Source organism: Oncorhynchus clarkii, chromosome 10, assembly GCF_045791955.1.
Source record: "Oncorhynchus clarkii lewisi isolate Uvic-CL-2024 chromosome 10, UVic_Ocla_1.0, whole genome shotgun sequence".
Classification (NCBI taxonomy): Eukaryota; Metazoa; Chordata; class Actinopteri; order Salmoniformes; family Salmonidae; genus Oncorhynchus; species Oncorhynchus clarkii.
Genome location: NC_092156.1, coordinates 48,411,789 through 48,438,019, shown reverse-complemented (window position 1 = coordinate 48,438,019; position 26,231 = coordinate 48,411,789). Strand labels below are relative to the sequence as shown.

The 26,231-nt window shown below is 39.5% G+C and overlaps 1 protein-coding gene across 3 annotated transcripts in view; it reads right to left on the bottom strand.

Annotated features, from left to right (window-relative positions):
* Nucleotides 1-17,911: 17,911 nt before the first annotated feature.
* LOC139418692 (calcium/calmodulin-dependent protein kinase type II subunit alpha) overlaps nt 17,912-26,231 on the bottom strand; it is a 74,775-nt gene continuing 66,455 nt past the window's right edge. For 2 of the 3 annotated variants that reach the window (XM_071168336.1, XM_071168338.1), the window contains one exon: nt 20,225-20,457. In XM_071168336.1, coding sequence (XP_071024437.1) covers nt 20,225-20,457 — 233 coding nt within the window. Of the gene's footprint in view, nt 19,964-20,224; nt 20,458-26,231 lie in introns of those variants that run through there. The other variant, XM_071168337.1, reaches the window with a different exon arrangement.

The following is a 26,231-nucleotide window of genomic DNA, read 5'->3' as shown; positions in this document are numbered from 1 at the left end:
TTCTCAAAACTTATTTTGTAATATTTTGCAAGTCCTTGTACTTATTTACTAAATTCCACAATAAAAATCTGTTTGCGATTGGAGCCATTGCTACACTGCTATGTACTTTGAATAGTTTTCTTCAGGATTACCGACAGCAATGGCATGAATGATAAAATCGGCAAAGATGAGGTTTAAAAAAGAATAAAAATTCACCAAGCTGACATTGCAATTCACACTGTACAAATATACAAATGATTATGTACGCATATGTAGTCTGTTTGACACTTTGAGTACTTTTAGTAAAAATATTTACATGTATTTACAGTCTTCATTCTAACATCACTTCAAATTAAACTAGACTGCTGATTTAAACATCTTGAACTATGTAACGACAGTTGTCTATTCTAATAATCGTCATTTTGAAGACGAAAAACATACATTTGACAATAATGGCCAGAACAGCTTGGTTTGAAAATTAGAAATTGAATAATTTAAAGTTGTCCCAGTGTGTCCATATGTTTGGAAACAACTATTGATGTAATTGCAGTCATCCTAGGATGTTTCTTCACAGCAATTGTCACAGATTAACACTGTTTCTTTATCATACGGTAATGCTTCCACCTAGTGGTCCAGTACGATACTAAAGTAATGTAAATAAGGGAACGATACAATATCAAAATACAGGTACAAAAAAAAAAATAGCACTGTTTCTCTCCTGTAGTCTCTACTATTATCTATTTGTATGAAGAAATATATACCTCAAAATACTATACCATAATCTCATCAATAAACCATAATTGATTGGTAAATATTATCAGTGAATATGGTAATAATTGCGTAGTTCAAATCGTAAAATAGATGCTGTCGAAATGTAAAACCATAAACACATTCGTAATATCTCAATGATACCATGTTCTTCATACATAGATATCCTTATTATCCAACTCCCAGTGATAGTCTTCGCTTTATCCGAGCTTGAAGCGGGTGCAATAGATCTGCAGAAAACTGTTGTGGGACAACTTACAAAATATACTTTTATAATCATAAAGTGGTGATACTTATTACTGAACACTTCAAATATAAAGGAAATGTACTGTGTCACTCTCTGCTGTGAGTTACCGTAATGGGAGGTGTCTTGGTAGGTCTTGGTCTCCTCCTGTGACCGTTTGGGCTGTAAATCCTTATGCATCTCAATATAGATGTTCTCCTCCACATCTAAAAACACATCAGTGCAGTTTGGGGGAATAGAATGTTTAATGTGAATGCTCTATAGTATTGCAACAAAACAACATACAATTGAGGATATTACTTGTACCTTTTTTCTTTGTCTCCTGACACCTCTTTTTCAAATTCAAAATGGCGACGGCCAGTGTCATCAGTGCAAATGCAAAGAGTCCAAATGCAGCTACAGTTGAAATGTGACCTTTTTCCAAAACAAGTGCCACAGTTGTACGTACAGTGCCTTCAGAAAGTATTCACACCCCTTGACTTTTTCCACACTTTGGTATGTTACAGCCTGAATTTAAAATGAATTCAATTCTGCTTTCTTTGTTACTGGCCTACACACACACATTTCTTCATAACATCAAAGTGGAATTATGTAAAATAAAAAATTATATATAAAAAAAATAATTAAAACTGAAAAGCTGAAATGTATTGAGTCAATAAGTATTCAACTCCTTTGTTATGGCAAGCCTAAATAAGTTCAGATGTATTTTTTTAACAAGTCACATAATAAGTTGCATGGACTCACTCTGTGTGCAATAATAGGGTTTAACATGATTTTTGGATGACTACCTCATCTCTGCAACGGTTGTCATCTTCCTCTTCTGAGGAGGAGTAGAAAATATCAGACCAATATGCAGCGTGGTAAGTGTTCGTCATATTTATTACTCTGAACACAGGAAACAAACGAACAAGCGAATAAGGAAAAACTGAAACAGTCCCGAATGGTGCAAAACACTGAAACGGAAAATAACCACCCACAAACAAGAGTGGGAAAACAGGCTACCTAAGTATGGTTCTCAATCAGAGACAACGATTGACAGCTGCCTCTGATTGGGAACCATACCAGGCCAAACACATAGAAATATAAACACAAGATCAAAACATAGAATGCCCACCCCAACTCACGCCCTGACCAACCTAAAATAGAAACATACAAAAGGAACTAAGGTCAGGACGTGACAATGTCTGTACCCACACATACAATTATCTGTAAGGTCCCTCAGTCGAGCAGTGCATTTCAAACACAGATTCAACCACAAAGACAAGGGGAGATTTTCCAATGCCTTGCAAAGAAAGGCACCTATTGCTAGATGGGTAAAAAAAAGCAGACATTGAATATCCCTTTTGAGCATTAATTACACTTTGGATGGTGTATCAATACACCCAGTCACTACAAAGATACAGGTGTCCTTCCTAACTCAGTTGCTAGAGAGGAAGGAAACCGCTCAGGAATTTCACCATGAGGCCAATGGTGACTGTAAAACAGGTACAGAGTTTAATGGCTATGAAAGGAGAAAACTGAGGATGAATCAACAACATTGTAGTTACTCCGCAATACTAACCTAAATGACAGAGTGAAAAGAAGGAAGCCTGTACAGAATTTAAATATTCCAAATCATGCATCCTGTTTGCAACAAGGCACAAAAGTAATCCTGCAAGAAAATGTAGCAAAGAAATTCACTTTTTGTCCTGAATACAAAGTGTTATGTTTGGGGCAAATTACACATTACTGAGAAACCACCATTTATATTCCCAAGCATAGTGGTGGCTGCATCGTGTTATGGGTGTGCTTGTAATCATTAAGGACTGGGGATTTTTTCAGGATAAAAAAGAAACCGAGTGGTGCTAGGCACAGGCAAAATCCAACAGGAAAACCTGGTTCCACCAGACGCTGGAGTTGCTTACCAAGAAGACAGGGAATGTTCCTGTTTTGACTTAAATCTACTTGAAAATCTATGGCAAAACTTGAAAATGGATGTCCAGCAATGATCAACAACCGATTTGGGATGTAATACATTTTGAATTCAAGCTGTAACGCAACAAAAGGTGGAATGAGTCAAGGGGGTATGAATACTTTCGGAAGACACTCATTCATGAATGTTACAAGGTATTTTGTTCTGTACCCTATCCCCTGATTGATATTCGTGACCCTCAAAGCTTGACTCAATACATACTGTGCTACCCGGACAAGTAATGGGAAGGTCTACTTTACAGAGAGTGATTCTGGACCAATACTATGCAGAAAGATGCATGAGGAGTTACTGTACCTCTGCCTGTAAAAAAAAATATATGAAACAATCAAAAACAAACATCAAACTGATCAAAATCATTCACTTAAATCATCACAAACAGGTACGCTCACGCTAAAACGTACATGCACATAATGATTAGGTCAATGTAGATTATAGAGCAGATGATGTCAAACATGCAAAAATGACAAACTACTCACCTAGAATACTGAGCTCAATGTACCGCTTGGATATACATTCTCCATCATCACTAAATAGTTCCACTGTGTACTTTCCACTGTCTGTTTTCAGTCCATTGGGAAATAACTCACACCTATCCTTTAAATTCATTAAAATGCCCCCTTTTAGCTATATACATGTTTGCATGTTTCCATGTCGCGTCAGGGACCTTGGCATGTAACTCAATTTCAGTGTGAAGGAATATGGAGTCTCCTGCTTCAGTCCGTAGGCTGAATGATAAAACAGCTATTTCCGTGTTCAAATGTTATGGGATGCATATCCCCCATTGTTTTTGATGGTAGGCCACTCTGGTAGGCCTACATTATGATCAAATAGCCACAGTAGTCTACATGGCCACTGTTAAAGCTGTAACTTAAAACAGGTACAGCATCAGTGTTTAAAACAGGTACAGCATCAGTGTTCACAGTAAAAATACGTTGGAAGTTGCGCAGAATTTTCACAACGTTCAAGTTTGCGCTCAGTCGACCTGAAAGTGCCTAATTTTTTTGAGGGAACATTGGTTGTGAGTAGACAGACGCGGTGGAAACTGTGGGAAGTGGGACTGTGCAGTGCTAGTCTCGTAGCCAGTTGAGTTTGCAAAGACCATGCATCACTGTTTGACAAGTGCTAAACCCATATCCTGTGGTATGAAGTATGCTTCTGAAGTTAATCTTCGCAGATGACATTAGAGAGGGGTAATTTCCCATAACAAGAAACATCACTGTGTGAGTGTAATGAAAACTAGACCATAATTTCTTGACAAACTTTCTATTTTATAAACATGTCCTCTCCTCAGACTATGAGAGCTTTAACATCTAGTGGTGGGTTTCCAATATGGATGCTGCTTCTTTATCTTTGCATAAGCTATGGTAGGTTGAATATGTTAATAGTATTTGCATATCTTATCTTAAAAAGTCTAACCCACTATAATTTTTGCTAATCTATTCTAAAGCATTGAAAAACTTCAATTTCAGTTTTTGCAGAGAACATCACCAGAGTAGTTGGACGCACAGTAGTAGCCAATGTGTGGTGTTTTATATATATATATATATATATATATATATATATATATATATATATATATATATATTTGGACAGCATACATTATAGTCTTATTCTTATACAGACATCGTACACACTCTCATTATATCACACACATCAACATACTCAGATTTACTACACACATAATATCTTGTCTCAATTTTCTAACATCTGTGGCATTGGCTCACAGGCAAACAGGAAAGGGAATAAAACAAATATTGCTATTTCTTGAATTCTAAATATCAGACATTTGAAAGCTCTAGTTTTGACCGTTGTAATACCTCTGATGGCAGTAACTTTACAAGCACTAATTATTGTCAATTTAGACTGAGAATAGTATCTAGTTCTGGTAACGGGGGGAAATAAGTACAGCCAGTTATAATTGTAATGGTTTAGCAGATTATAAAAAAGAGGATCAGTGTTTACGTGGCTAAAAGAAAAGCAATATAACATATACTTTTTACAGGAAACTCACTCTACATCCTTAGATGAAGTTGAATGGAAAAAAGAAGGGGGTGGTGAAATAATTTTCTGTCATGGACAAAGGCACTCAAAAGGTGTGATGATATTAATTAACAAAAATGTCGATCTGAATGTGCAAATAGTCAGGAATGATTCGCAAGGAAAGGTGGATCTTTTTGAATATGAAAGTGGACGAAAAAGAGATTTGGCTCATTAATCTATGTGGTCCAAATCAGGATGATCCACACTTCTTCGAAAACATTTATACCAACTTATTGATCATTTGTTGATAATTTGTTGCCTTTCAAACAGCATTGCAGAGCTGGATACAATTTCAATTTCATCCCCCTGAAAAGATAGAACAAATATTATGGCTGAACTCAAATGTGCTGGTTGATAAAATACCTGTACTTATGGGAAAGGGTATTTTGTTCTAAAATTATATTGTACATTGGAATGGTAGAGTTATGTCCTTCGTGGAGTTATCAGAATTGTATGGTCAGCTCAATCCAAGAGTACAACCAATTGATTACAGTATTACCCCAAAAATGGAGGAGGCAGGTGGCAGTGGGAGGAGGTAGGGAACTGGTCTGTCTGCCCAATATAAAGGATCAAAACTGGTGGAGGAATAAAAATAGCATACATAGTTAAGTCTACCAGTTTCATTTGAGGACCAGGATGTTGACAACTGTGACAACTGTGCCAAATGTGATATTATTTATTACAAGATTTATTTGAGGTTTAGGGTTTAGTGAATGATTTGTCCCAAATACAATGCTTTTTATTTTTATTTTTATTGAATATCCAAAACATACAACATACTTGAAGTGAAGCAACAACTACACCACACCAATCATCCAACTACACCACACCAATCATCCAACAGACTCCCATTCAGAGTGACACACAGAAGCATCCAGGGTCAACGCCCTGCTCAAGGGCACGTCGACAGATCTCCCACAAGGCCAAAAAGAATGAGGACGTGAAGCCTCCAAGATCCCCCCCACAGTTCCCCATAGCTGTCCCTCAACCATCCGAGACCCGTCCCATAGTCATCTCCCTAAGAAAAATAAAAAAGAAAATTATAAAAAATATAATTAATTCCATTCTCCACCCCCAAGAAGCCCCCCAATGCACCAACAACCAAGACAATGAACTCATGAGAAAAAGAAAAAAAGAAAACAGAAAACCACAAAAAAACAAAGGACATCAATGACAACTAAAATCATAACAGCAAGGCCAACTGTATATGTTTGAGTGCATGTCTGGCACTAAATACAATGCTTCAGTAGTAAAGATTGAAAAAAGTAATGGGCCTAGACAGCTGCCTTGGGAAATTCCTGATTCTACCTGGATTATGTTGTAGAGGCTTCCATTAAAGAACACCCTCTGTGTTCTGTTAGACAGGTAACTCTTTATCCACAATATATCAGGGGGTGTAAAGCCATAACATATACGTTTTGCCAGCAGCAGACTATGATCGATAATGTCAAAGGCCGCACTGAAGTCTAACAAAACAGCCCCCACAATCTTTTAATCATCAATTTCTCTCAGCCAATCATCAGTCATTTGTGTAAGTGCTGTGCTTGTTGAATGTTCTTCTCTGTAAGTATGCTGAAAGTTTGTTGTCAATTTGTTTACTGTAAAATAGCAATGTATCTGGTCAGCACAAGTTTTCCCAAAAGTTTACTAAGGGTTGGTAACAAGCTGATTGGTTGGCTATTTGAGCCAGTAAAGGGGGCTTTACTATTCTTAGGTAGCAGAATTACTTTTGCTTCCCTCCAAGCCTGAGGACACACAATTTATAGTAGGCTTAAATTGAAGATGTGGCAAATAGGAGTGGCAATATAGTCCGCTATTATCCTCAGTAATTTTCCATCCAAGCTGTCAGACCCCGGTGGCTTGTCATTGTTGATAGACAACAATAATTTTTTCACCTCTTCCACACTAACTTTAAGGAATTGAAAATTACAGTGCTTGTCTTTCATAATTTGGTCAGCTATACTTAGATGTGTAGTGTCAGCATTTGTTACTGGCATGTTATGCCTAAATGTTCTAATCTTGCCAATGAAAAAATCATTAAAGTAGTTGGTTTTGTGATGAATGAGCCATCTGTTTCAATGAATGATGGAGCTGAGTTTGCCTTTTTTCCCAGAATTTAATTTAAGGTGCTCCAAAACTTTTTGCTATCATTCTTTATTTAAATATCTTGATTTCATTGTGTAGTTCCTTCTTTTTATTCAGTTTAGTCACATGATTTCTTAATTTGCAATATGTTGGCCAATCGGTTGTGTAGCCAGACTTATTTGCCATTCCTTTTGCATCATCCCTCTCAACCATACATTTTTTAAATTCCTCATCAATTCACGGGGATTTAAAAAAAAATTACATTCATTTTCTTAAGGGGTGCATGCTTATTAGCAACTGGAATAGGACATTTCATAAATGTGTCAAGTGCAGTGTCTGTTTGCTCCTCATTACACACCACGGACCGTAGTCTAAGGCACAGCATCACAGTGCTTGAGGTGTCACTACAGCCCCGGTTTGATCCCAGGCTGTGTCACAGCCGGCCGTGACCGGGAGACCCATGAGGTGGTGCACAATTGGCCCAGTGTTGTCTGGGTTAGGGGAGGGTTTGGCCGGCTGGGATTTTCTTGTCCTATTGTGCTCTAGCAACTCCTTGTGGCGGGCTGAGTGCCTGCAAGCTGACTACGGGTGCCTGCAAGCTGACTTTGGGCGTCTGCAAGCTGACTATGGGTGCCTGCAAGCTGACTATGGGCGCGAGCTTTACGGTGTTTCCTCTGACACATTGCTGTGGATGGCTTCCGGGTTAAGCAGGCAGTGTGTCAAGAAGCAGTGCGTCTTGGCAGGGTCGTGTTTGGAGGACGTATGGATCTTGACCTTTGCCTCTCCTGACTTCGTACGGGAGTTGCAGCGATGGGACAAGACTGTAACTACCAATTGGATATCATGAAAAAGTGGTAAAAATAAGTATACTTATTTTTTGTTGTTTGTAAACTCAGGTTCCCTTTATCTAATATTAGGTTTTGGTTGAAGATCTATAACATTGAGTATGAAACATGTGCAAAAATAGAGAAATTCAGAAAGGGGATACAGTGCCTTGCGAAAGTATTCGGACCCCTTGAACTTTGCGACCTTTTGCCACATTTCAGGCTTCAAACGTAAAGATAAGCATGAGCTGAGCATGAGCTGAAAGTTTAGAGGGACGGCCAGGTCTTGGTAGATTTGCAGTGGTCTGATAGTCCTTCCATTTCAATATTATCGCTTGCACAGTGCTCCTTGGGATGTTTAAAGCTTGGGAATCTTTTTGTATCCAAATCCGGCTTTAAACTTCTTCACAACAGTATCTCGGACCTGCCTGGTGTGTTCCTTGTTCTACATGATGCTCTCTGCGCTTTTAACGGACCTCTGAGACTATCACAGTGCAGGTGCATTTATACGGAGACTTGATTACACACAGGTGGATTGTATTTATCATCATTAGTCATTTAGGTCAACATTGGATCATTCAGAGATCCTCACTGAACTTCTGGAGAGAGTTTGCTGCACTGAAAGTAAAGGGGCTGAATAATTTTGCACGCCCAATTTTTCAGTTTTTGATTTGTTTAAAAAGTTTGAAATATCCAATAAATGTCGTTCCACTTCATGATTGTGTCCCACTTGTTGTTGATTCTTCATAAAAAAATACAGTTTTATATCTTTATGTTTGAAGCCTGAAATGTGGCAAAAGGTCGCAAAGTTCAAGGGGGCCGAATACTTTCGCAAGGCACTGTACATACTTTCTCTTCCTCTTTGCCCCCCCCCCCCCCCCCCCCCCCCCCCCCACAGGCCTGAGCCTAGGAGATTCAGCCCCAGTAAGCCGGCCCTGCTTCTCACCTCACCATCTACTTCTTCTCTTCATGATGAGCAGGCTGACCACAGACCGGGCCTAGTTGAGCTACTGAGCTTTAGAAACCGCTACATTAATAGGTGTGGTGTGACAGAGGGACGGTGCTCATGTTGTTTTGTTTCGTTTTGAGTTACTCTGCCAAACATGAACTCATTAACCACTCAAATATAGAACAACCTGCTAAGCCATGCAATGCATTTTACACTCTGGGCCTACTTTAACTAGTGTGGTTTCCCTTGCTCATTTTATTTTCTTAAACATAATAGTCCGGCTACTGTACTTATCCCCGTGGGGATAATAAACAAAAACAATATACTGTATACGGTAATATGTATACCACTAACAGTATCTGGTGAGCTAGTCCCAAACTGTTTGTGTGTTGGAGAGTGGAGGGCGGATTTGAAAGGGAAGTAGCAGCCGCAAGATTGAAAGTTATTTATGTAGCAGTGGTGGTGTAGTTGCTGGCGTGTGTGTCTGTGTTTGTGTTTGGCTATAGTGAGCACCTGGAGTGATAGTGTTAGACTGGTTTTGAGGGTTATTCGTCGACACCCTTACTGGACTATATAGCCCGTTAAACAATTGTTGTTGAGTGATTGTGGGACGGCATACTGTCACCAGTTCTCTCTGTCTTGCAGTTCTTATGTGGACGTTTCCGGTGGAATTAATGCTGCTCCCATACACGCTTAGGAAAAAAGGGTTCCAAAAGGGTTCTGCAGCTGTCCATACAGGAAAACACTTTTTGGTTCCACATAGATCTATTTTTGGGTTCCATGTAAAAACCCTCCGTGGAAGATAGCACATTTGTCTTAAGATTGTAGAACTTTGAACCATCGCCACAGCCCATTCCCGGAATGAGTGAACCAAACTGGGCCTACAGATTACAGTGGGGGTGTCACAAAAGGGGGTGTCATTATATTGTTCTTTTTGTCTGTTTTTTTTGTTCAAATACTTTGATTATATGCAACTATTTTACGACAGACCACAAAAGAAGCAGCAACCTGGCTGTAAGCTCCCACCAAATTGTGAAGCACCTGTGTGCATTAACCTTTTTTAACTAGGCAAGTCAGTTAAGAACAAATTCTTATTTACAATGACAGCCTAGGAACAGTGGGTCAACTGCCTTGTCCAGAGGCAGAGAACGACAGATTTATACCAGCTCGGGGATTCAATCTAGCAACCTTTCAGTTACTGGCCCCACGCTCTAACCACGAGGCTACCTGCCATTATTGCATGGAAATAGTTCCTAAACTCTTAGCAAACTAAATGGCGTAGTGTTGGCTACACTTATTTATCGACTGACCTCACATTCTGCTGACTTGGAATGTTAAATTGTATTAACATGTATTAGCTCAACTGGATTTCCTTCTTTTTTAGCAACTAAAATAAATGTGTCTTATCATACTTATATAATCTTGTACTGTTATCACTGCAACCATATACGTAAGAAAACACAAATACTATGAAAAGCTCTATAAACTTAAGCACTATAAAAGAGGTACAATGTCTTTATTTATCTACAGCCTCTCACCTCTTAAGGATTACCCCCTTTTTTCAATTTTCGCCTAAAATTACATGCACAAATCTAACTGCCTGTAGCTCAGGCCCTGAAGCAAGGAAATGCATATTCGTGGTTCCATTTGAAAGGAAACACTTTGAAGTTTATGGAAATGTGAAAGGAATGTAGTAGAATATAACACAATAGATCTGGTAAAAGATAATACCAAAAAGAAACTGACAAGGCTGACAAGGCACAAATCTGTCGTTCTGCCCCTGAACAAGGCAGTTATAACCCACTGTTCATAGGCCGTCATTGAAAATAAGAATTTATTCTTGAGTTGCCTAGTTAAATAAAGGTAAAATAAATTTAAAAATGCGCAAAGTTTTAGACTGATCCAATGAACCATTGTATTTCTGTTCAAAATGTTGTATCAAGACTGCCCAAATGTGCCTAATTTGTTTATTAATAACTTTTCATGTTCAAAATTGTGCACTCTCCTCAAACAACAGCATGGTGTTCTTTCACTGTAATAGCTACTGTAAATTGGACAGTGCAGTTACATTAACAAGAATTTACGCTATCCCCTAATATCAGATATGTCTATGTCCAGGGAAATTTTCTTGCTACTTACAACCTCATGCTAATCACATTAGCCTACGTTAGCTCAACCGTCCCGTGGAAGGGACACCGATCCCGAAGATGATTTATAAATGTATATACCGATCCCAATATATTATATAACAGTTATAACTAAGTATTTTAACACAAATAAACATTTGTACAACAACGTGGATGCCTCAGAAGAAATAAAGGATTACATTTACAGTATGATATTGCAGCTCAGTTTACAGGAAATGGTCAGATGCTTTCTCTCAAGCAATAGAGCTAAGGTCTGACTTGCAAGTACCCTAGTCGGGATCCATTCAACATTGAAATACAGATAAATTGATAGTATGGTTTTAAGGAAAAATGACAAAATACTTTAAAATTGTCATACCATTGTACAATACAACAGAAAAGTTTATACTTATTAATCTTAACAAACTCAAAATGACACGCAGTACGTCTTTCGTGTTGCCATCTCTTGATGTTCATTTGTCACTAGTTCAATGGTCTGTCCGACCAACTCAACCAGGGCATGCATGCACAGAATGTTCAGTCAACCCTTGTCTTAGTTCTGCTTTATAAATGTACATGTTGTTAAAATGTCTACCCTTGAGTCTTACTTACTTACTTACTTACTGACTTTATTGTCCCCATGGGGAAATTTTGTTGCAGTGTCATGTACACATTTAAAGTGGCGTTTAAATACAAAACAAGATTGACAATACAACTTTCCTAACAGTTACGCACCAATAAAAATAATAATAGTAAGAAATAAGAAATAAAACATTTTTTTTTAAAGTCTATGGGCTCCCTGCCACATCTGGGTTCCCAGCCATGTTGATCTGTCCATACTCCACCATGTCTGTGGCTGGGGTCCTCTGCTTTCTTTGCTTGTCTATTTTCACATCAGCGTATACCACCTCCTCATCCTTGTTAATGCTTACTGAAAAATGGAAGGAAGAGGAAAGCTGTTGTACAATCTGGACATGTTGTATGTTGTGCACAAAGTACAACTTAATTTTTTTTAATTTTTTACCTGAAGTATCATATCTGGATCTTCGTTTCTTGCATAGATGGGTAATACCGACATATAGTGCAAGAAGTAGTGTGAGAGTTCCAACAATCAAAGCCACAGCCACTGTCACAACTACAAAAGGAAACTGGGAAGAGACAACTAGAAAGAAAACATCAGTACGCTTTTACATGATTCATGACTCATGCAAATTAAATTATATCTACTCTTAATTCAAAAGGTGGGAATGAAGTCAACTGTCCTGACATTACCTGGGCAGGCTAGGAGATCGATTGTTGAGTTCCTTCTGCTAACATTATTCTGAACAAAGCAGGTCAGTTCTGCCATATCACTGCTCTTCAGTGTGACAGCATTGAAGGCTACACTCCTGGTCAGAGGCTGGCTGTTCATGGTCCAGCTATACTGAAGACCATCTCCCTCTGAGGAGCATGTGACCAGGGTCTCTCCATTAGGCAGACAGAGGTGAGACAACACTGGCACTGACACCGGGGCTGACAGACACAAACACAGAGACTCTATAAAATCTACTGACTCATACAACATGTATATCTAAAGCATTACAGTATATGTATTAACAATAACCTCTCTCGGTGTAGTATTACTGCTGCCATATACTTATTGAAGTACTGACATCCCGGTGACCTTTCAGAACCCCCCCCACCAGGAAAAGGATGCGTTAAGTATTTAGGCCTAACTAAAAAAAAAAAAAGGTTCTGTACCTTGTATCTGAAGTCGCATGTTGACTCGGCGCAACAGTGATCCCTCTGAGTTATATATTTCCATCTGGTAATCTCCAGAGTCATTTTTTAAGACTCTGTCCAGCCTGAATGTTCCATTATTAAATAACTCAGAGCGATTCTTAAACTCCGGTTGCAATTTCGGTTTCCAGTCTTTACCAGTTTTGATGTTCAGAATATATTTATCACCTTTCGTCAATCTTATTTCCTCATTATCGCTGTCTGCAGCCAGGACAACGAACAAGGCTTCTCCCAAAGCCCCATAGCATTGATGAGTTCCATTATCGTGAGAGAGATTACAGGCCGTGGCACTAACTGGGGAGTAATTATTTTAGGTCAGTGGGTAGTGTATGTTTGTGTTGCATTCATTTAAGTCTGAAAGTGCATTTAAGAGAAAAATCTAAATATAACAATAGCTCAATGCAAAATAATAGTTAAATAAAGGCAAAAAAAAATAATGACATTTATGTTAAGCAAATATTTCATATACAGAGCCTTCAGAAACTATTCACACCCTTTGACTTTTTCCACATTTTGTTGTGTTACAGTCTACATTTAAATTGATTAGAAGTAGATTTTGTGTCACTGGCCTACACACAATACCCAATCATGTCAAAATAGAATTGTGTTTTTAGATAAAAAAATAAAAAAAATTAATAAAAAACGAAAAGCTGAAATGTCTTAAGTCAATAAGTATTCATCCCCTTTTGTTATGGCAAGCCTAAATACGTTCAGGAGTAAACATATGCTTAACAACAAGTTCCATTGACTCACTTTGTGTACAATAATAGGCTTTACCATTATTTTAGAATGACTACCCCATATGTAAGGTCCCTCAGTCAAGTAGTGAATTTCAAACACAGATTCAACCACAAAGACCAGGACAGTTTTCCAATGCCTCAAAAATTGGTAAATGGGTAAACATTGAATATCCCTTTGAGCATGGTGAAGTTATTAATCACATTATGGATGTTGTATCAATACACCCAGTCACTGCAAAAATACAGACGTCCTTCCTAACTCAGTTGCCGGAGAGGAAGGAAACCGCTCAGGGATTTTACCATGAGGCCAATGGTGACTTTAAAACAGTGACAGAGTTTAATGGAGGCTGGGGGAGCAAACTGAGGCTGGATCAACAATTGTAGTTTCTCCACGATACTAACCTAAATAAGAGTGAAATGAAGGAAGCTTGTACAGAATAAAAATATTCTAAAACATTCTAACTGTTTGCAACAAGGCACTAAAGAAAAACTGCAAAGACATTTTGCAATAAATTTACTTTATGTCGTGAACTCAAAGTGTTATGTTTGGTGCAAATCCAATACAACACATTGCTGAGTACCACTCGTCATATTTTCAAGAATGGTGGTGGCTGCCTCATGTTATGGGTATGCTTGTCATCGGCAACGACTAGGGAGTTTTTAGAATATAAATAAACGGAATAGAGCTAAGCACAGGCCAAGTCCTAGAGGAAAACCTGGTTCAGTCTGCTGCTTTCCAACAGACACTTGGAGACAAACTCACCCTTTACAAGGACAATAACCTTAAACACATGGTCAAATATACACTGGAGTTGGTTACCAAGACGACATTGAATGTTTCTGAGTGGCCTAGTTTTGACTTATATCGGCTTCAAAATCTATTGTAAAGACTTAAAAATGGCTGTCTAGCAATGATCAACAATTAACTTGACAGAGATGGAAAAATAAAAAAAACATTTAAAAACTGTTCAATTGTTGTATAATCCATATGTGGCAAAGCTCTTAGAGACTTACCCAGAAAGACTCACAGATGTAATCACTGCCAAAGGTGTGAATCCTTATGTAAATTAGACATTTCTGTATTTCATTTTCAATGCATTTGCAAAAATGTCTAAAAACACGTTTTCACGTTGTCTTAATGGGATATAGATGGGTGAGATTTTTAAAAATGTATTATTCCATTTTGAATTCAGGCTGTAACTTAACAAAATGTGGAATAAGTAAAGGGGTATGAGTACTTTCTGAAGGCACTCAGTTATTGATTATTTATTTAACAGTGAACCCAAGCTTCTTGAATATGTACTGCTTTTTAAAATATATATATATATATTAACATTATGTAATCATTGAAACTGGATTAGCAGAACATTGGATTAACAGAACCTTTTCAACAATTAGCATACCTTTCTGATGGTTTTTGTTTGTTTGTTATTTTGGCTTGGCTAGGCTTTATTCTCCTTATTCTCTGTAATATAATGTCTTACCTTGTGTTGCTGCTGTCACCACCAAAACTATAATTATCAGGGGATCCATTTATCTCTTGCCTGCACAAAATTAAGAGGAATGAAGTTAAGCAAAAATCTCAGAGGAGCATTAGCTTCAAAAAGGTGTAAATGGACTTAAACGGATCAAATTGTGATGATTCTATACAAATCAAAGACAGGCTTGTAGACAGTTTGTCAGGGCGACAGACAGACTTTGTCAGTTCTGCATGCCGTGCCCTTGTAGGTGCATGCTTGAAGTGAATAGCAAACCATAACTAGCCTACTCTGCTTGCTTGCAAACATTGTATTTTATTATTTTGTTAGGTATTTATAACATATTTGTCACGCCCTGGCCTTAGTTATCTTTGTTTTCTTTATTATTTTGGTTAGGTCAGGGTGTGACATGGGGGATTTATGTGTTTTGGCTGGTCTAGGGGTTTTTGTATGTTTATGGGGCTGTTTCCTTTCTAGGTAGTTTGTATGTCTATGCAAGTAGTTTGGGAACTATCTGTCATACAGGACACAATGTGTGCTTTCTGATGGTGTCAAATCACCTCAATATTACTAAAGGTGTCCCGCAGGGGTTGATTTTGGTACTTGTCCTTTTTACTGTTAATATAAATAAGATTTATATATCAGCAAAAACCTGCAACATTCATCTGTATGCAGATGACGATATTATGTACGCTAATGCCCTTACTGCTGACCAGGCTATGTTGGAGCTGCAATCTGAATTTACTGCCTTTACAGGAAGCCCTTGTTGATTTAAAATTGGTACTTAATGAGGAAAAAGTAAATGTATGTTGTTTTCTAATTCTCATAGAAATATTTTGGATGGTTATGCTGGTTCTCTCATCGAGCAGGTTCCCGCCTATAAATACCTCGGCTTTTGGATTGACAAAAATGTGACATGAATGCGGATAAGCTAGTTAAGAAGCTGAGATTTAAAGTAGGCTTCTTTTATAGAAATAGATCATTCCTCTCCCTAAACAGTACAGTACAATATCTGTACCTGATCTCTTGGAGTTTATTTTTTGCAGGTTTAATTGCATTAGCAAGTTGATTTGTGAATTGTTTTGTTCTCAGGGCACCATTGAGAATGAGACCCTGGTCTCAATTGGGCTCCTCTTAATAATTAAAAGTGAAATAAAATACAAATGAAAGGTTTAATCTAAATTAGCTGCAATGGAATAGAGATACATTATTAGTTGCACAAACATTATTATCAATATCATTGTAGAGATCCAAACAATAGGTCCAAATGTTGGTATTGTTTTTTTTATTTTTATAGGCTATTCAGCACTGTATCCACATACCATGTTTACACTGAGTTAATGTTGCCCATTCGTGTGCCAAGCTACAGCATTTCTGCCCCTCTCAAACAGGTCAACTTAATCTCTAGGCAAATGGTCCAATTTCGGCTGCCACACTTTAGTATAAATGTTTTAATTTCCCTTTTATCCTGGAGCTAAATCTTTCCATAGGCAAAACCTTAAAAATCTCCTGATACCACTGTATAATCCCAGATTCTTAATACATGATCATTGCATGGGTTGTTTTTTTTAATCCAAGTTAAATAACTGTTACTGTCTTTTCTTAGTAACGATTGGTTTCATTAGCCATGGTTAATACTGTGTGGGTCAGTTTCCTGGACAGAAAGGAAGCCTAGTCCACAGCATTATCAATAAAGAATGTCCATTGAAATAGCTTTTCAGTCCAGGACTAGTGTGTCCAGCATGCAATTTACAGTAGACCACATCTTGCATTATCTTAGATTTACGCTAGACCTGTCTTTTTCCTCAAGTATCAACTTACATCGCCATATAACTCATTAGATAGAGAAAATGCATACACGTATACTGACCAGTATCCCTCACCAAAGTCAAAATGGCCAAGAAGTCCTGGAGAAAGTGGGCAAAATGTATGGTGCTTTAGAAAATGGTTATGCTCCTTGAATAGCTGTTATCTCATCTTAGTCCTCTCTTCTACAGTGTGAAAATAATGTGAACAACGTGTGACGCCTGACATCCGCTCAGATTGTGGCCAAAATGTGCTACCTGTACTTATTAATGTTTTAAGGCCTAGTGGGCAGCTGAAACACTTTCTATGTATCGTTTCCACACAAAAAAAGGGAACCTAAAAGTTAATATATACATTTAAACAGATCTTTCCATTTGTAAGGTGTCTCTTGAGGTAAGTTAGGCGTCATCATGTTTATTTTGTGTCAGACACAAATGAAACAAACCTTTAATGAAACTAGTTTGATGCAAAGTAACAATAGCTCTTAATGCAAGCCCATACCAACAAAAAGATTGGGATACCACATATAGATGATTAGACAGACGTTGTGGATTACAGGTGGCATATCATGCTTTGATTAATGTTGTGCTTTGTTGAAAAACACCATTAAATACCGTTAATACAATCTGGACTAGTTCTGTGTTAGATGTGCAGTGCTATACACAACAAGGACTCCGTAGTCACTAATATACAAATGTAACAACAAGATGTTCTACTTTAAGGCGCTTCGTAAAAAAAACAAAAAAAAAAACATGAATCTAACTCTCAATACAGGAAGGAAACCAGATACTGTAGGCCTAAACATGAAAAGTGTAACTGGAGTGGTGGGTCTCATTTTCCATCTCTCAGAAGTGGTTTCATAAAACTGGCCCCGCTCAAAGCGTGGAGCGGTTTGAAAAGAAATGGCATCCTGCATTACGGAAATAGGTCTCACTCAATCGCCTTAAAAGGTCAAAGTTTCAAAGAAAGGTTCAAGAAAGAAACATTATTCCACAGCAACAGGAATGTGTCTTGGGAATCAAATCAATTCCATCATTAAAATAATACTAATGATCGAAGGCCTACATATCACGTTACAAAAACTCGGACCACTCAAAACACTGTAAAAGACGGGCAATGCCTTTGACATTATAATATCCTTTTATTTACAGCCCCACATTCACAAGATATTATATAACGACGGCAAATTACTACTTTAGACCCTTTAGAAAATGTATTTTTCTAAACACACACACACACGTCAACTTCGGTACGTTACAAACGTGCATGCCTCAAAAGAAAGTGTAACTTACCCAGAATAATAAAAAAAAGCCGTGCTCTTATACAGTACGGTGCGAGGAGCGGAACAACCGCAACATCAGAGTTCAGTCTGATTGAAGTTCTAATGCCGTATTAAAGTGGCAGTAGGCCTGGCCATTATCACAATAAGACTAAACTACTGTATAAAACAAGTATACATTCTGTAGAATCAGTTCTAGAAAAGACAGAGAATTTGGCAGTTGGGGTTCTTGGTGTATCCTTCTCTATCAAATATTTTGAAGAAAACATTTGCCATATTCAGTGGATTTGTTCACAAATTGCTTTGCAGTACAAAGTGGGATATTCATCTATAGTGAACTGCCAATGGTATACAACTTTTGAAGAAAAAAAAAGCTAAATCCCATTCGGGCAGTTTTTCACAGCACAATCAAACATTCTGTGAGGAATTCATTGTTAGCAGATAGGGAAACATATACTGTAGCTTATAGAGGTGATATAATTTTCAAATTTGTCCAGTATTTACATTCTTCTGACAGTAAAAAGATAAAACACCGGTAAAATCTCAGAGTACATCTGAAATGTCACATTTAACACATTTTGAGGACTACAAGCCCAAGCAGAGAGAACCAACGCTCATTTTACACTTGCATGCAATATAATGTGATGCTAACACTGGAGAGGAAAGAAACAGAAGGAATGGAACACATTGATAAAACAAAGTCACTTAATTAAAATCATTGCCATTTTAAAATCCACACCAAATCTTAATCAGAACACTCTATTCAGTTTCTTTTTTTTATATTTTTTTTACAATCTGACTTATTGCAGAAAATCCTGGGGTAGTGTTAGTGGTCTTTTGCAAATTGCTTCTTACTTTGAACTGTAGTAGGCAGAATACTGTACTTAACACTATCTGTTGCAAGTAAGTTAAACTGCTCTAACAAGCAAGAGGGTTTGTATTGATAACACTAATAGGTAGGGAAGATCTGTACACCCACAGTCCTCATTGGAAAAACCTAAAGAGGTGCTTTAATATTACTTTCACCTACAGTACCCTACCCATGTTAAATATAGCTGTTTCTGTAGATATAAAGATGTATTTGTGTATAGTATTGAAGCCCAGAAATGGCAGTTAGTCATATAATCACATGAGGTGAGTGGCTATTCAGACCAGCGGTCCACCATTCAATCATTTAAACCTGTGAGGGGAAAGTACGGTTTCCTCCGTTGTCTACGCTAAATGTCCTCGTGGCACCATGATCACGGGGTGGTGGATTATCAACTGTGGAATACACCATAAGACCCATAATCAAAAGGAACATTTCACTGTCCGTGAATGCTTGCCCACTTCTCATAATCCAATCCATGTCAAACTAAACAAACATGTACAGTAGATATTTTGGTTCAGTGACACATGGTACATCGTCAATGTTTCTATCATGTCCTGCAAGTCCGGGTTCAGAGGATGGCGTGGCGGTGTGTAACGGTATGGTGTAAGTGCAACTGCATTGAAAAGGCCAAGTCACGTGTAAAAAAAAAGATCTAGGCGGCGATTACGGCAAGTGCTTTAGAGATTCAACCCCCCTCGTACATCCATTTGTACTAATTGTGCCTCTGCCAATGAAACATGACAAGAAAAAAAAGAAAGTCAGAGCAGAGACCGAATATGGTCCTGAAAGCATATATACATACATGAGAGCCTGACACGGTGTGACATTTATGCGATTGGCTTGTAACAGACAGCGTTGAGAGGAGTAATCTGATTTCAAGTAAAGAGATGAGATGCAGTGGGCTCGTGCTTCCTCAGGCCGGTCGGTGGGCATCCCTCTGTGTCCCCATGCAGCCAGCTGGTCACCCACCTGTGTCACTCAGAGAGATGTCTCACTCAAACCCTCCCGCCCTCTGGAGCTCAGCTGGGCGCAGGGGAGACAGAGAAACGGAAAGGTTCACTTTACCTCATTCAAAAACAAATAGGAGGGAATTAAAGAGATGAAAAAGAAACACTGGAAACATAATGCAGTAGTCTGTGCCTGTCCAGCTAATGTATCTCTGGCATTGAGTAATAATAGGCCTGCATGCAATTGCAACAACTCCCACCAGATGGCAGGCCCTGATCTGAGATCTGTCTCCAGTATAGACAGTAGAAGAGCGGTGAGGAGACTCACCAGACTGACTTACTTGGTGATGGCGGAGGGTGATCCAGAGCGGTGGAAGTGGACTATCTGCCACTTGCCGTCGCGGCGGTGCCAGATGCGTGTCTCCTCCGACTGGGCGGTGCGGGGCATGCCGTTGGTGTCGATGTATTGGGTGATGCGGATGTAGGCGATGCAGGCAGCTTCCTCCCCGATCAGGTGGATGTGGGGGTTCAGGATGGTGGTGTGGACAGGCTTACTGTTCTTAGACCACACTGGGGTGAGGAGTAGCAAACAAATAAGACAATAGTCAGTCAATGAATAAGTCATTCTACAGGAATTTTCACTGTGGTTTATGACTAGGTATGCCATGTTCTCTCTCACTGATGATGTCACTTTTCCCTTATCAATGCATTATGTAGTTCATATTTGAGTGGGTTCATTAATGTTATCATATCAGCATGTCTCTCTCAGCCGGCCACACTCTCATTATGTTTCTCTCCCTTTCTCTCCATTTCTCTCTTCCTCTTTCTCGCTCTGCCATTTTCCCAAATAGCCCAATCAAGCCCATTAGAGCCGTTTCCACTGCCTGGGAGAACAGTGGCTGATATGAGAGGATTAGAGCAGAGCAGGGTTGGTCCATTACTCACCACAAATGAGAAATCAGAGAGCAAATGAGCCAGAAGCGTGCTGTCTGCAGCCACGGCTGGACACAGCCACTGCATCAGCTAATGAGCGCGATATTCACTTACAGAAACTGGCCCCAAGCTTCTGTTCTCCACAACTTCCTGTAATCCTGTAATTGTCGCCTTGGTAGTTTACTCCTGCATTGTTTTTATAAAAAATATATATTTCTTGGTCCTGCTTTAAATTACGTGCCGCTTATATAGTCTTCATAAACACTTACATCAACGTGTCAGAATTCACACATTTATGTCATGCTCTATAAAGGGTTTATAAACGTGGCATAACTGTGTGACATGACCACCAATGTCAAATGTGACATAAACCTGTGTTTTATAAAGGGGGGGGGGGGCATAAGCACTGCTTAATAAAGTCTTTATAAATCATATTAAATAGGCTTCAAAGTGTCATGCATCTAGGTAGAGCATTGCAATGCCAGGAAAGTGGGTTCTATTCCCAGGACCGTCCATACGTAAAAATGTATGCATGCATGACTGTAAGTCGCTTTGGATAAAAGCATCTGGTAAATTGTATATATTATATTATATTATTCTAAAATATTTCTAGGATGGCCCAACCTCTTTCCCTCTTTAGTGCATAGCTAGTATTGGACACAACCTCAACTTTCTCCCAAAATGCAGTGCTGCAAGATGACACACGCTCTAAAGTGCATATATATGCACAGCAAAAAACATTGGTAGGAAATCCATTTGTATTTAAACAATAATCTAATTCCATTTTTTTCCACAAATTTCATTTTCTCTGTTTTGTTTTTACAGGTTTTGGTTTCCCCCAGTTATTTCACACTTTTCAATAGAAAAACAAACTAAATTCGATTTTTCTGTGTTCACAACAATGCTTAAAACATCTTAAGCTGACAGTCCCCAAAATCGGGCACTGGATATACTAAAAAATAGGTACAGTGTATTCAACAAGTATTCAGACCCCTTGACTTTTTCCACATTTTGTTACATTACAGTCTTATTCTAAAATGGATTAAATACATGTCTTTCCTCATCAATCTACACACAATATCCCATAATGATGAAGCAAAACAGTTTTTAGAAATCTTTGCAAATGTATAAAAAATAAAAAAAATTAAATGAAATATCACATTTACATAATTATTAAGACCCTTTGCTATGAGACTCAGTATTGAGCTCAGGTGCATCCTGTTTCCATTGATCATCCTTGAGATGCTTCTACAACTTGACTGGAGTCCACCTGTGGTAATTTCAATTGATTGGACATGATTTGGAAAGGCACACACCTGTCTATATAAAGGTCACACAGTTGACAGTGCATGTCAGAAAAAAAAACAAGACACGAGGTCGAAGTAATTGTCCGAGACAGGATTGTGTCCAGACACAGATCTGGGGAAGGGTACCAAAAAATGTCTGCAGCATTGAATGTCCATAAGAACACAGTATCCTCCATCATGGAAGAAGTTAGGAACCACCAACACGCCAAACTGAGCAATTGGGGGAGAAGGGCCTTGTTCAGGAAGGTGACCAAGAACCCGATGGTCACTCTGACAGAGCTCCAGAGTTCCTCTGGCGATGGGAGACAACCATCTCTGCAGCACTCCACCAATCAGGCCTTTATGATAAAGTGACCAGACGGAAGCCACTCTTGAGTAAAAGGCACATGACAGCCCGCTTGGAGTTTGCCGAGAGGCACCTAAAGACTCTCAGACCATGAGAAACAAGATGCTCTGGTCTGATGAGACCAGGATTGAACTCTTTGGCCTGAATGCCAAGCGTCACGTCTGAAGGAAACCTGGCACCATCCCTACGGGGAAGCATGATGGTGGCACCATCATGCTGTGGGGATGTTTTTCAGCGGCAGGGGCTGGGAGATTGGTCAGGATCGAGGGAAAGATGAATGGAGCAAAGTACCGAGAGATCCTTGATGAAAACCTGCTCCAGACCTCAGACTGGGGAGAAGGTTAATCTTCCAACAGGACAACGGCCCTAAGCACACAGCCAAGACAACACAGTATTGGCTTTAAGATAAGTCTCTGAATGATCTTGAGTGGTCCAGCCAGAGCCCAGACTTGAACCCGATTTAACATATCTGGAGAGACCTGAAAATAGCTGTGCAGCGACGCTCCCCATCCAACCTGATTGACCTGATACAACCTGATAAGGGTGTTTGTTGTGTGCAGATTGATTAATATATATATAATTTAATACATTTTTGAATAAAAAGTCAAGGGCTCTGAATACTTTCCGAATATGTTTGCATCCGAATACTGTATATGTTTACATTACTTATTTTATTGGTTTCCCACCGTTTTAGAAGTCAGAAGACATTACTAGGATGATGTCATCATCCCCAGTCGAATAAACCTGTATTTGCCTCTTTCTACTGGTCAGCTGCATCATTACATCCATTTATATTACTTCACTGCAATGTTATGTCATGGGGGGGGGGGGGGGGGGGGGGGGGCTTAGAAAAACATGAATCCAGCTGGACTGCATCAGGGCACAGACATGGCAAAGCAATAGCGGAATTTGTCTCCAGCAGGCGGATCTAAATACAAAAACGTTCATAGTTCTCCGATAAAGAATGCGACCTACACCCTTCCTTAAACCTAAAATATGTAAATAAGTCATTTTGTGGGGGAAGTCAAACATTTGTTTTTTTATGTCGGAGGCAGACACATTGCATATGCTCACAATGACAAAAATGGGGGCCCTTTAGTCCTTCTCCCCTTGTCTGTTTAATGTGGATTGAGACGTTCACAAATTTAACAGATTTGAACTATCACGAATGTCAGCCTTTATTAGCTCAACGTAATTTAAAGCAGGACCTCTTTGGGTGATAGCTATTCAAGTTTTGTCACGTATACCTCCGCTCCCCCTCTCTGGCGCTCGATGTCTCCGGTCTACTAACCACCGATCCTGGCAACCCATTATTACGCACACCTGGCAACCTTCATTACGCACACCTGTGCCTCCTCATTAGGCACACTTGGACTTCATCACTTTCCTGATTACTCACCCTTTATCTATCCCTCCGTTGTTATCACCCTTCAGGCAGTATTGTTTCTGTGTTCATATGCCACTCATATTCGTCTATCCACTCTGTTCGTTCTTATTAAACTCACCAACTGCACCTGCTTCCTGACTCCCTGCGTCTTCATTACAAGTGGAATACAGAAATCAAGTTTTTTTTTTTATCAACAATTTTGAATTGGTTTGGATATTTGACTACTTCTCCAATCAACTAGCTAGCTGTTTTGATTTGAAATACCAGCCTAGATCTTCCTATATCATCTCATTGCCCGTAGCCAAAGACCGTTTTCATGCGTGCAGTTTTCTGTACATTTCTTCGGAATGGTTGCTTCAACTGCTGGATGTTTTTTTCAAACAGAGGACTTTTAGTTGCTTTTTTGCTGCTTTGATGTGCTTCTCACCTGTGGTAACCATGGAAACTAAAGATGCAACTAGACACCGGTACACACGGGAGAGCCTGCTTCTTCTAAGACAATTATTCTAGTCTCCACCAGGGCTGGATTGTCACGCCCTGATCTGTTTCACCCGTTCTTGTGATTTTCTCCACCTCCTCCAGGTGTCGCTTGTTTTCCCCAGTGTATTTATCCCTGTGTTTCCTGTCTCTCTGTGCCAGTTCGTATTGTATGTTTTCAAGTTAACCAGCGTGTTTTCCCGTGCTCCTGTTTTCTAACCCCTTTTTCTAGTCTTCCCGGTTTTGACCCTTGCCTGTTTTTTCTGGATTCCGTACCCGCCTGCCTGACCCTTCTGCCTGCCCTGACATCGAGCCTGTCTGCCACTCTGTACCTCTTGGACTCAGAATCTGGGTTTGACCTTTTGCCTGTCCACCACCATTCTCTTGCCTACTCCTTTTGGAGTATAAATAAACATAACCATCTGCCTCCTGTATCTGCATCTGGGTCTGCCTTGTGCCCTTATATAGAAGGGATGATGGATATAGTCAAGCCACACCCGCAAGCCCATGTTTGGATAGGAAAGCCCAGGAGGTGAGAGAGAAGAGGGGGAGTGAGGCAGAGGCTAAGGAGACTGGCGGCGACTCCAGGCGGAGGTGGTGGTCGCTCCACCATCCGAGGCAGAGGCCCAACGCTGGGTGAAGATGGACTGTGTTGAACCCGTTGTGGGAGAGTGGACAAAGGACCAATCAATTGAGAACTCAACCAAGTGCCCCAAACGGATCTTCCTGAGGTGGACTCATTCAAGCCCCTCGCCTCCAGAGGCATTGTTGACATCTTAATGTACGTAGTCTACTGCCAAAAATACACGAGATTCTGGATTGGATAACATCCCAGCTAGATTCTTGAGTGATGCTGCTGATCACATTGGCCCTTATGTAACCCTCAGAATCAAGAGGTGAAACATGCAAGAGTTGTTCCTTTAAACCAGAAAGGAAGCAAAGTTGAGCAAGGGTACTACAGACCAGTGTCAATCTTGAGTGTGGTGTCAAAGTTTATGTCCTAAAGTACATTATATAGAACATTCAGTCCAGTTATATATTCTCCCGGCACTTGTCAACTATACTTGACAGGTTTTATCAAGCAATAAATTGACAAGGGCAACTTCTGTGGTATGGACATGCTTGGCCTACAAAAAGCATTTAATGCTGTGAACCATGATAGTTTGCTGTACAAACTGAAAGCAATTGGTTTTGGCACCGACTCCTTATTATGGGTGAAGCCACACCTAACTGATAGGGTCCAAAGTGTGGATGTGGGCAGGACATTGTCTGACGCTAAAGGGGATAAATGGTTCACCGGGGGGACACCACAGTTTTGGGGCCATTGCCTGTTCATGCCCTCTGTTCCAGGAAGTGGATGAATCTTCCCTCTTGGTTTCACATAAGAATAAGTAGACCGTTGAAAAGACCCTAAGCAGCGAACTGACTAAAGTCAGTAAGTGGTTATCCGGCAACAAACTGTCTCTGCATTTAGACAGAACGTATCCTGTTTGTTTCCCGAACACAACGTGAGAAACTCCTCCTCAACTTCTCTGTCAAGTGTAATGGTGTAGCGGTGAAGGGGAATAAAATGCTCCGTTACATACTTTGTGTGTGAACTGGACCCAACACATGACAGGTGAACTCATGGCTCTGAAGGTCATTGGGAAGGTTCACTCCATGACAACGTTCCTGGCAAAGGTAGCCAAGTTCCTGGATACAGAGTCTATGAGGACCCTGGCAACATCTCTGATACATTGCCACTAGGACGATGCTTGTATCTCATAATTCAGTGGCATAAAAAAAATGTAAACGTCCGAAAACAAAACAAAGGAAAATTACACTCCAAGCTCAGCCATAGGACGCACATTTCAGGGGACTGAGCGGTTGATTTGGTGGTGCAGATCAAACTGTT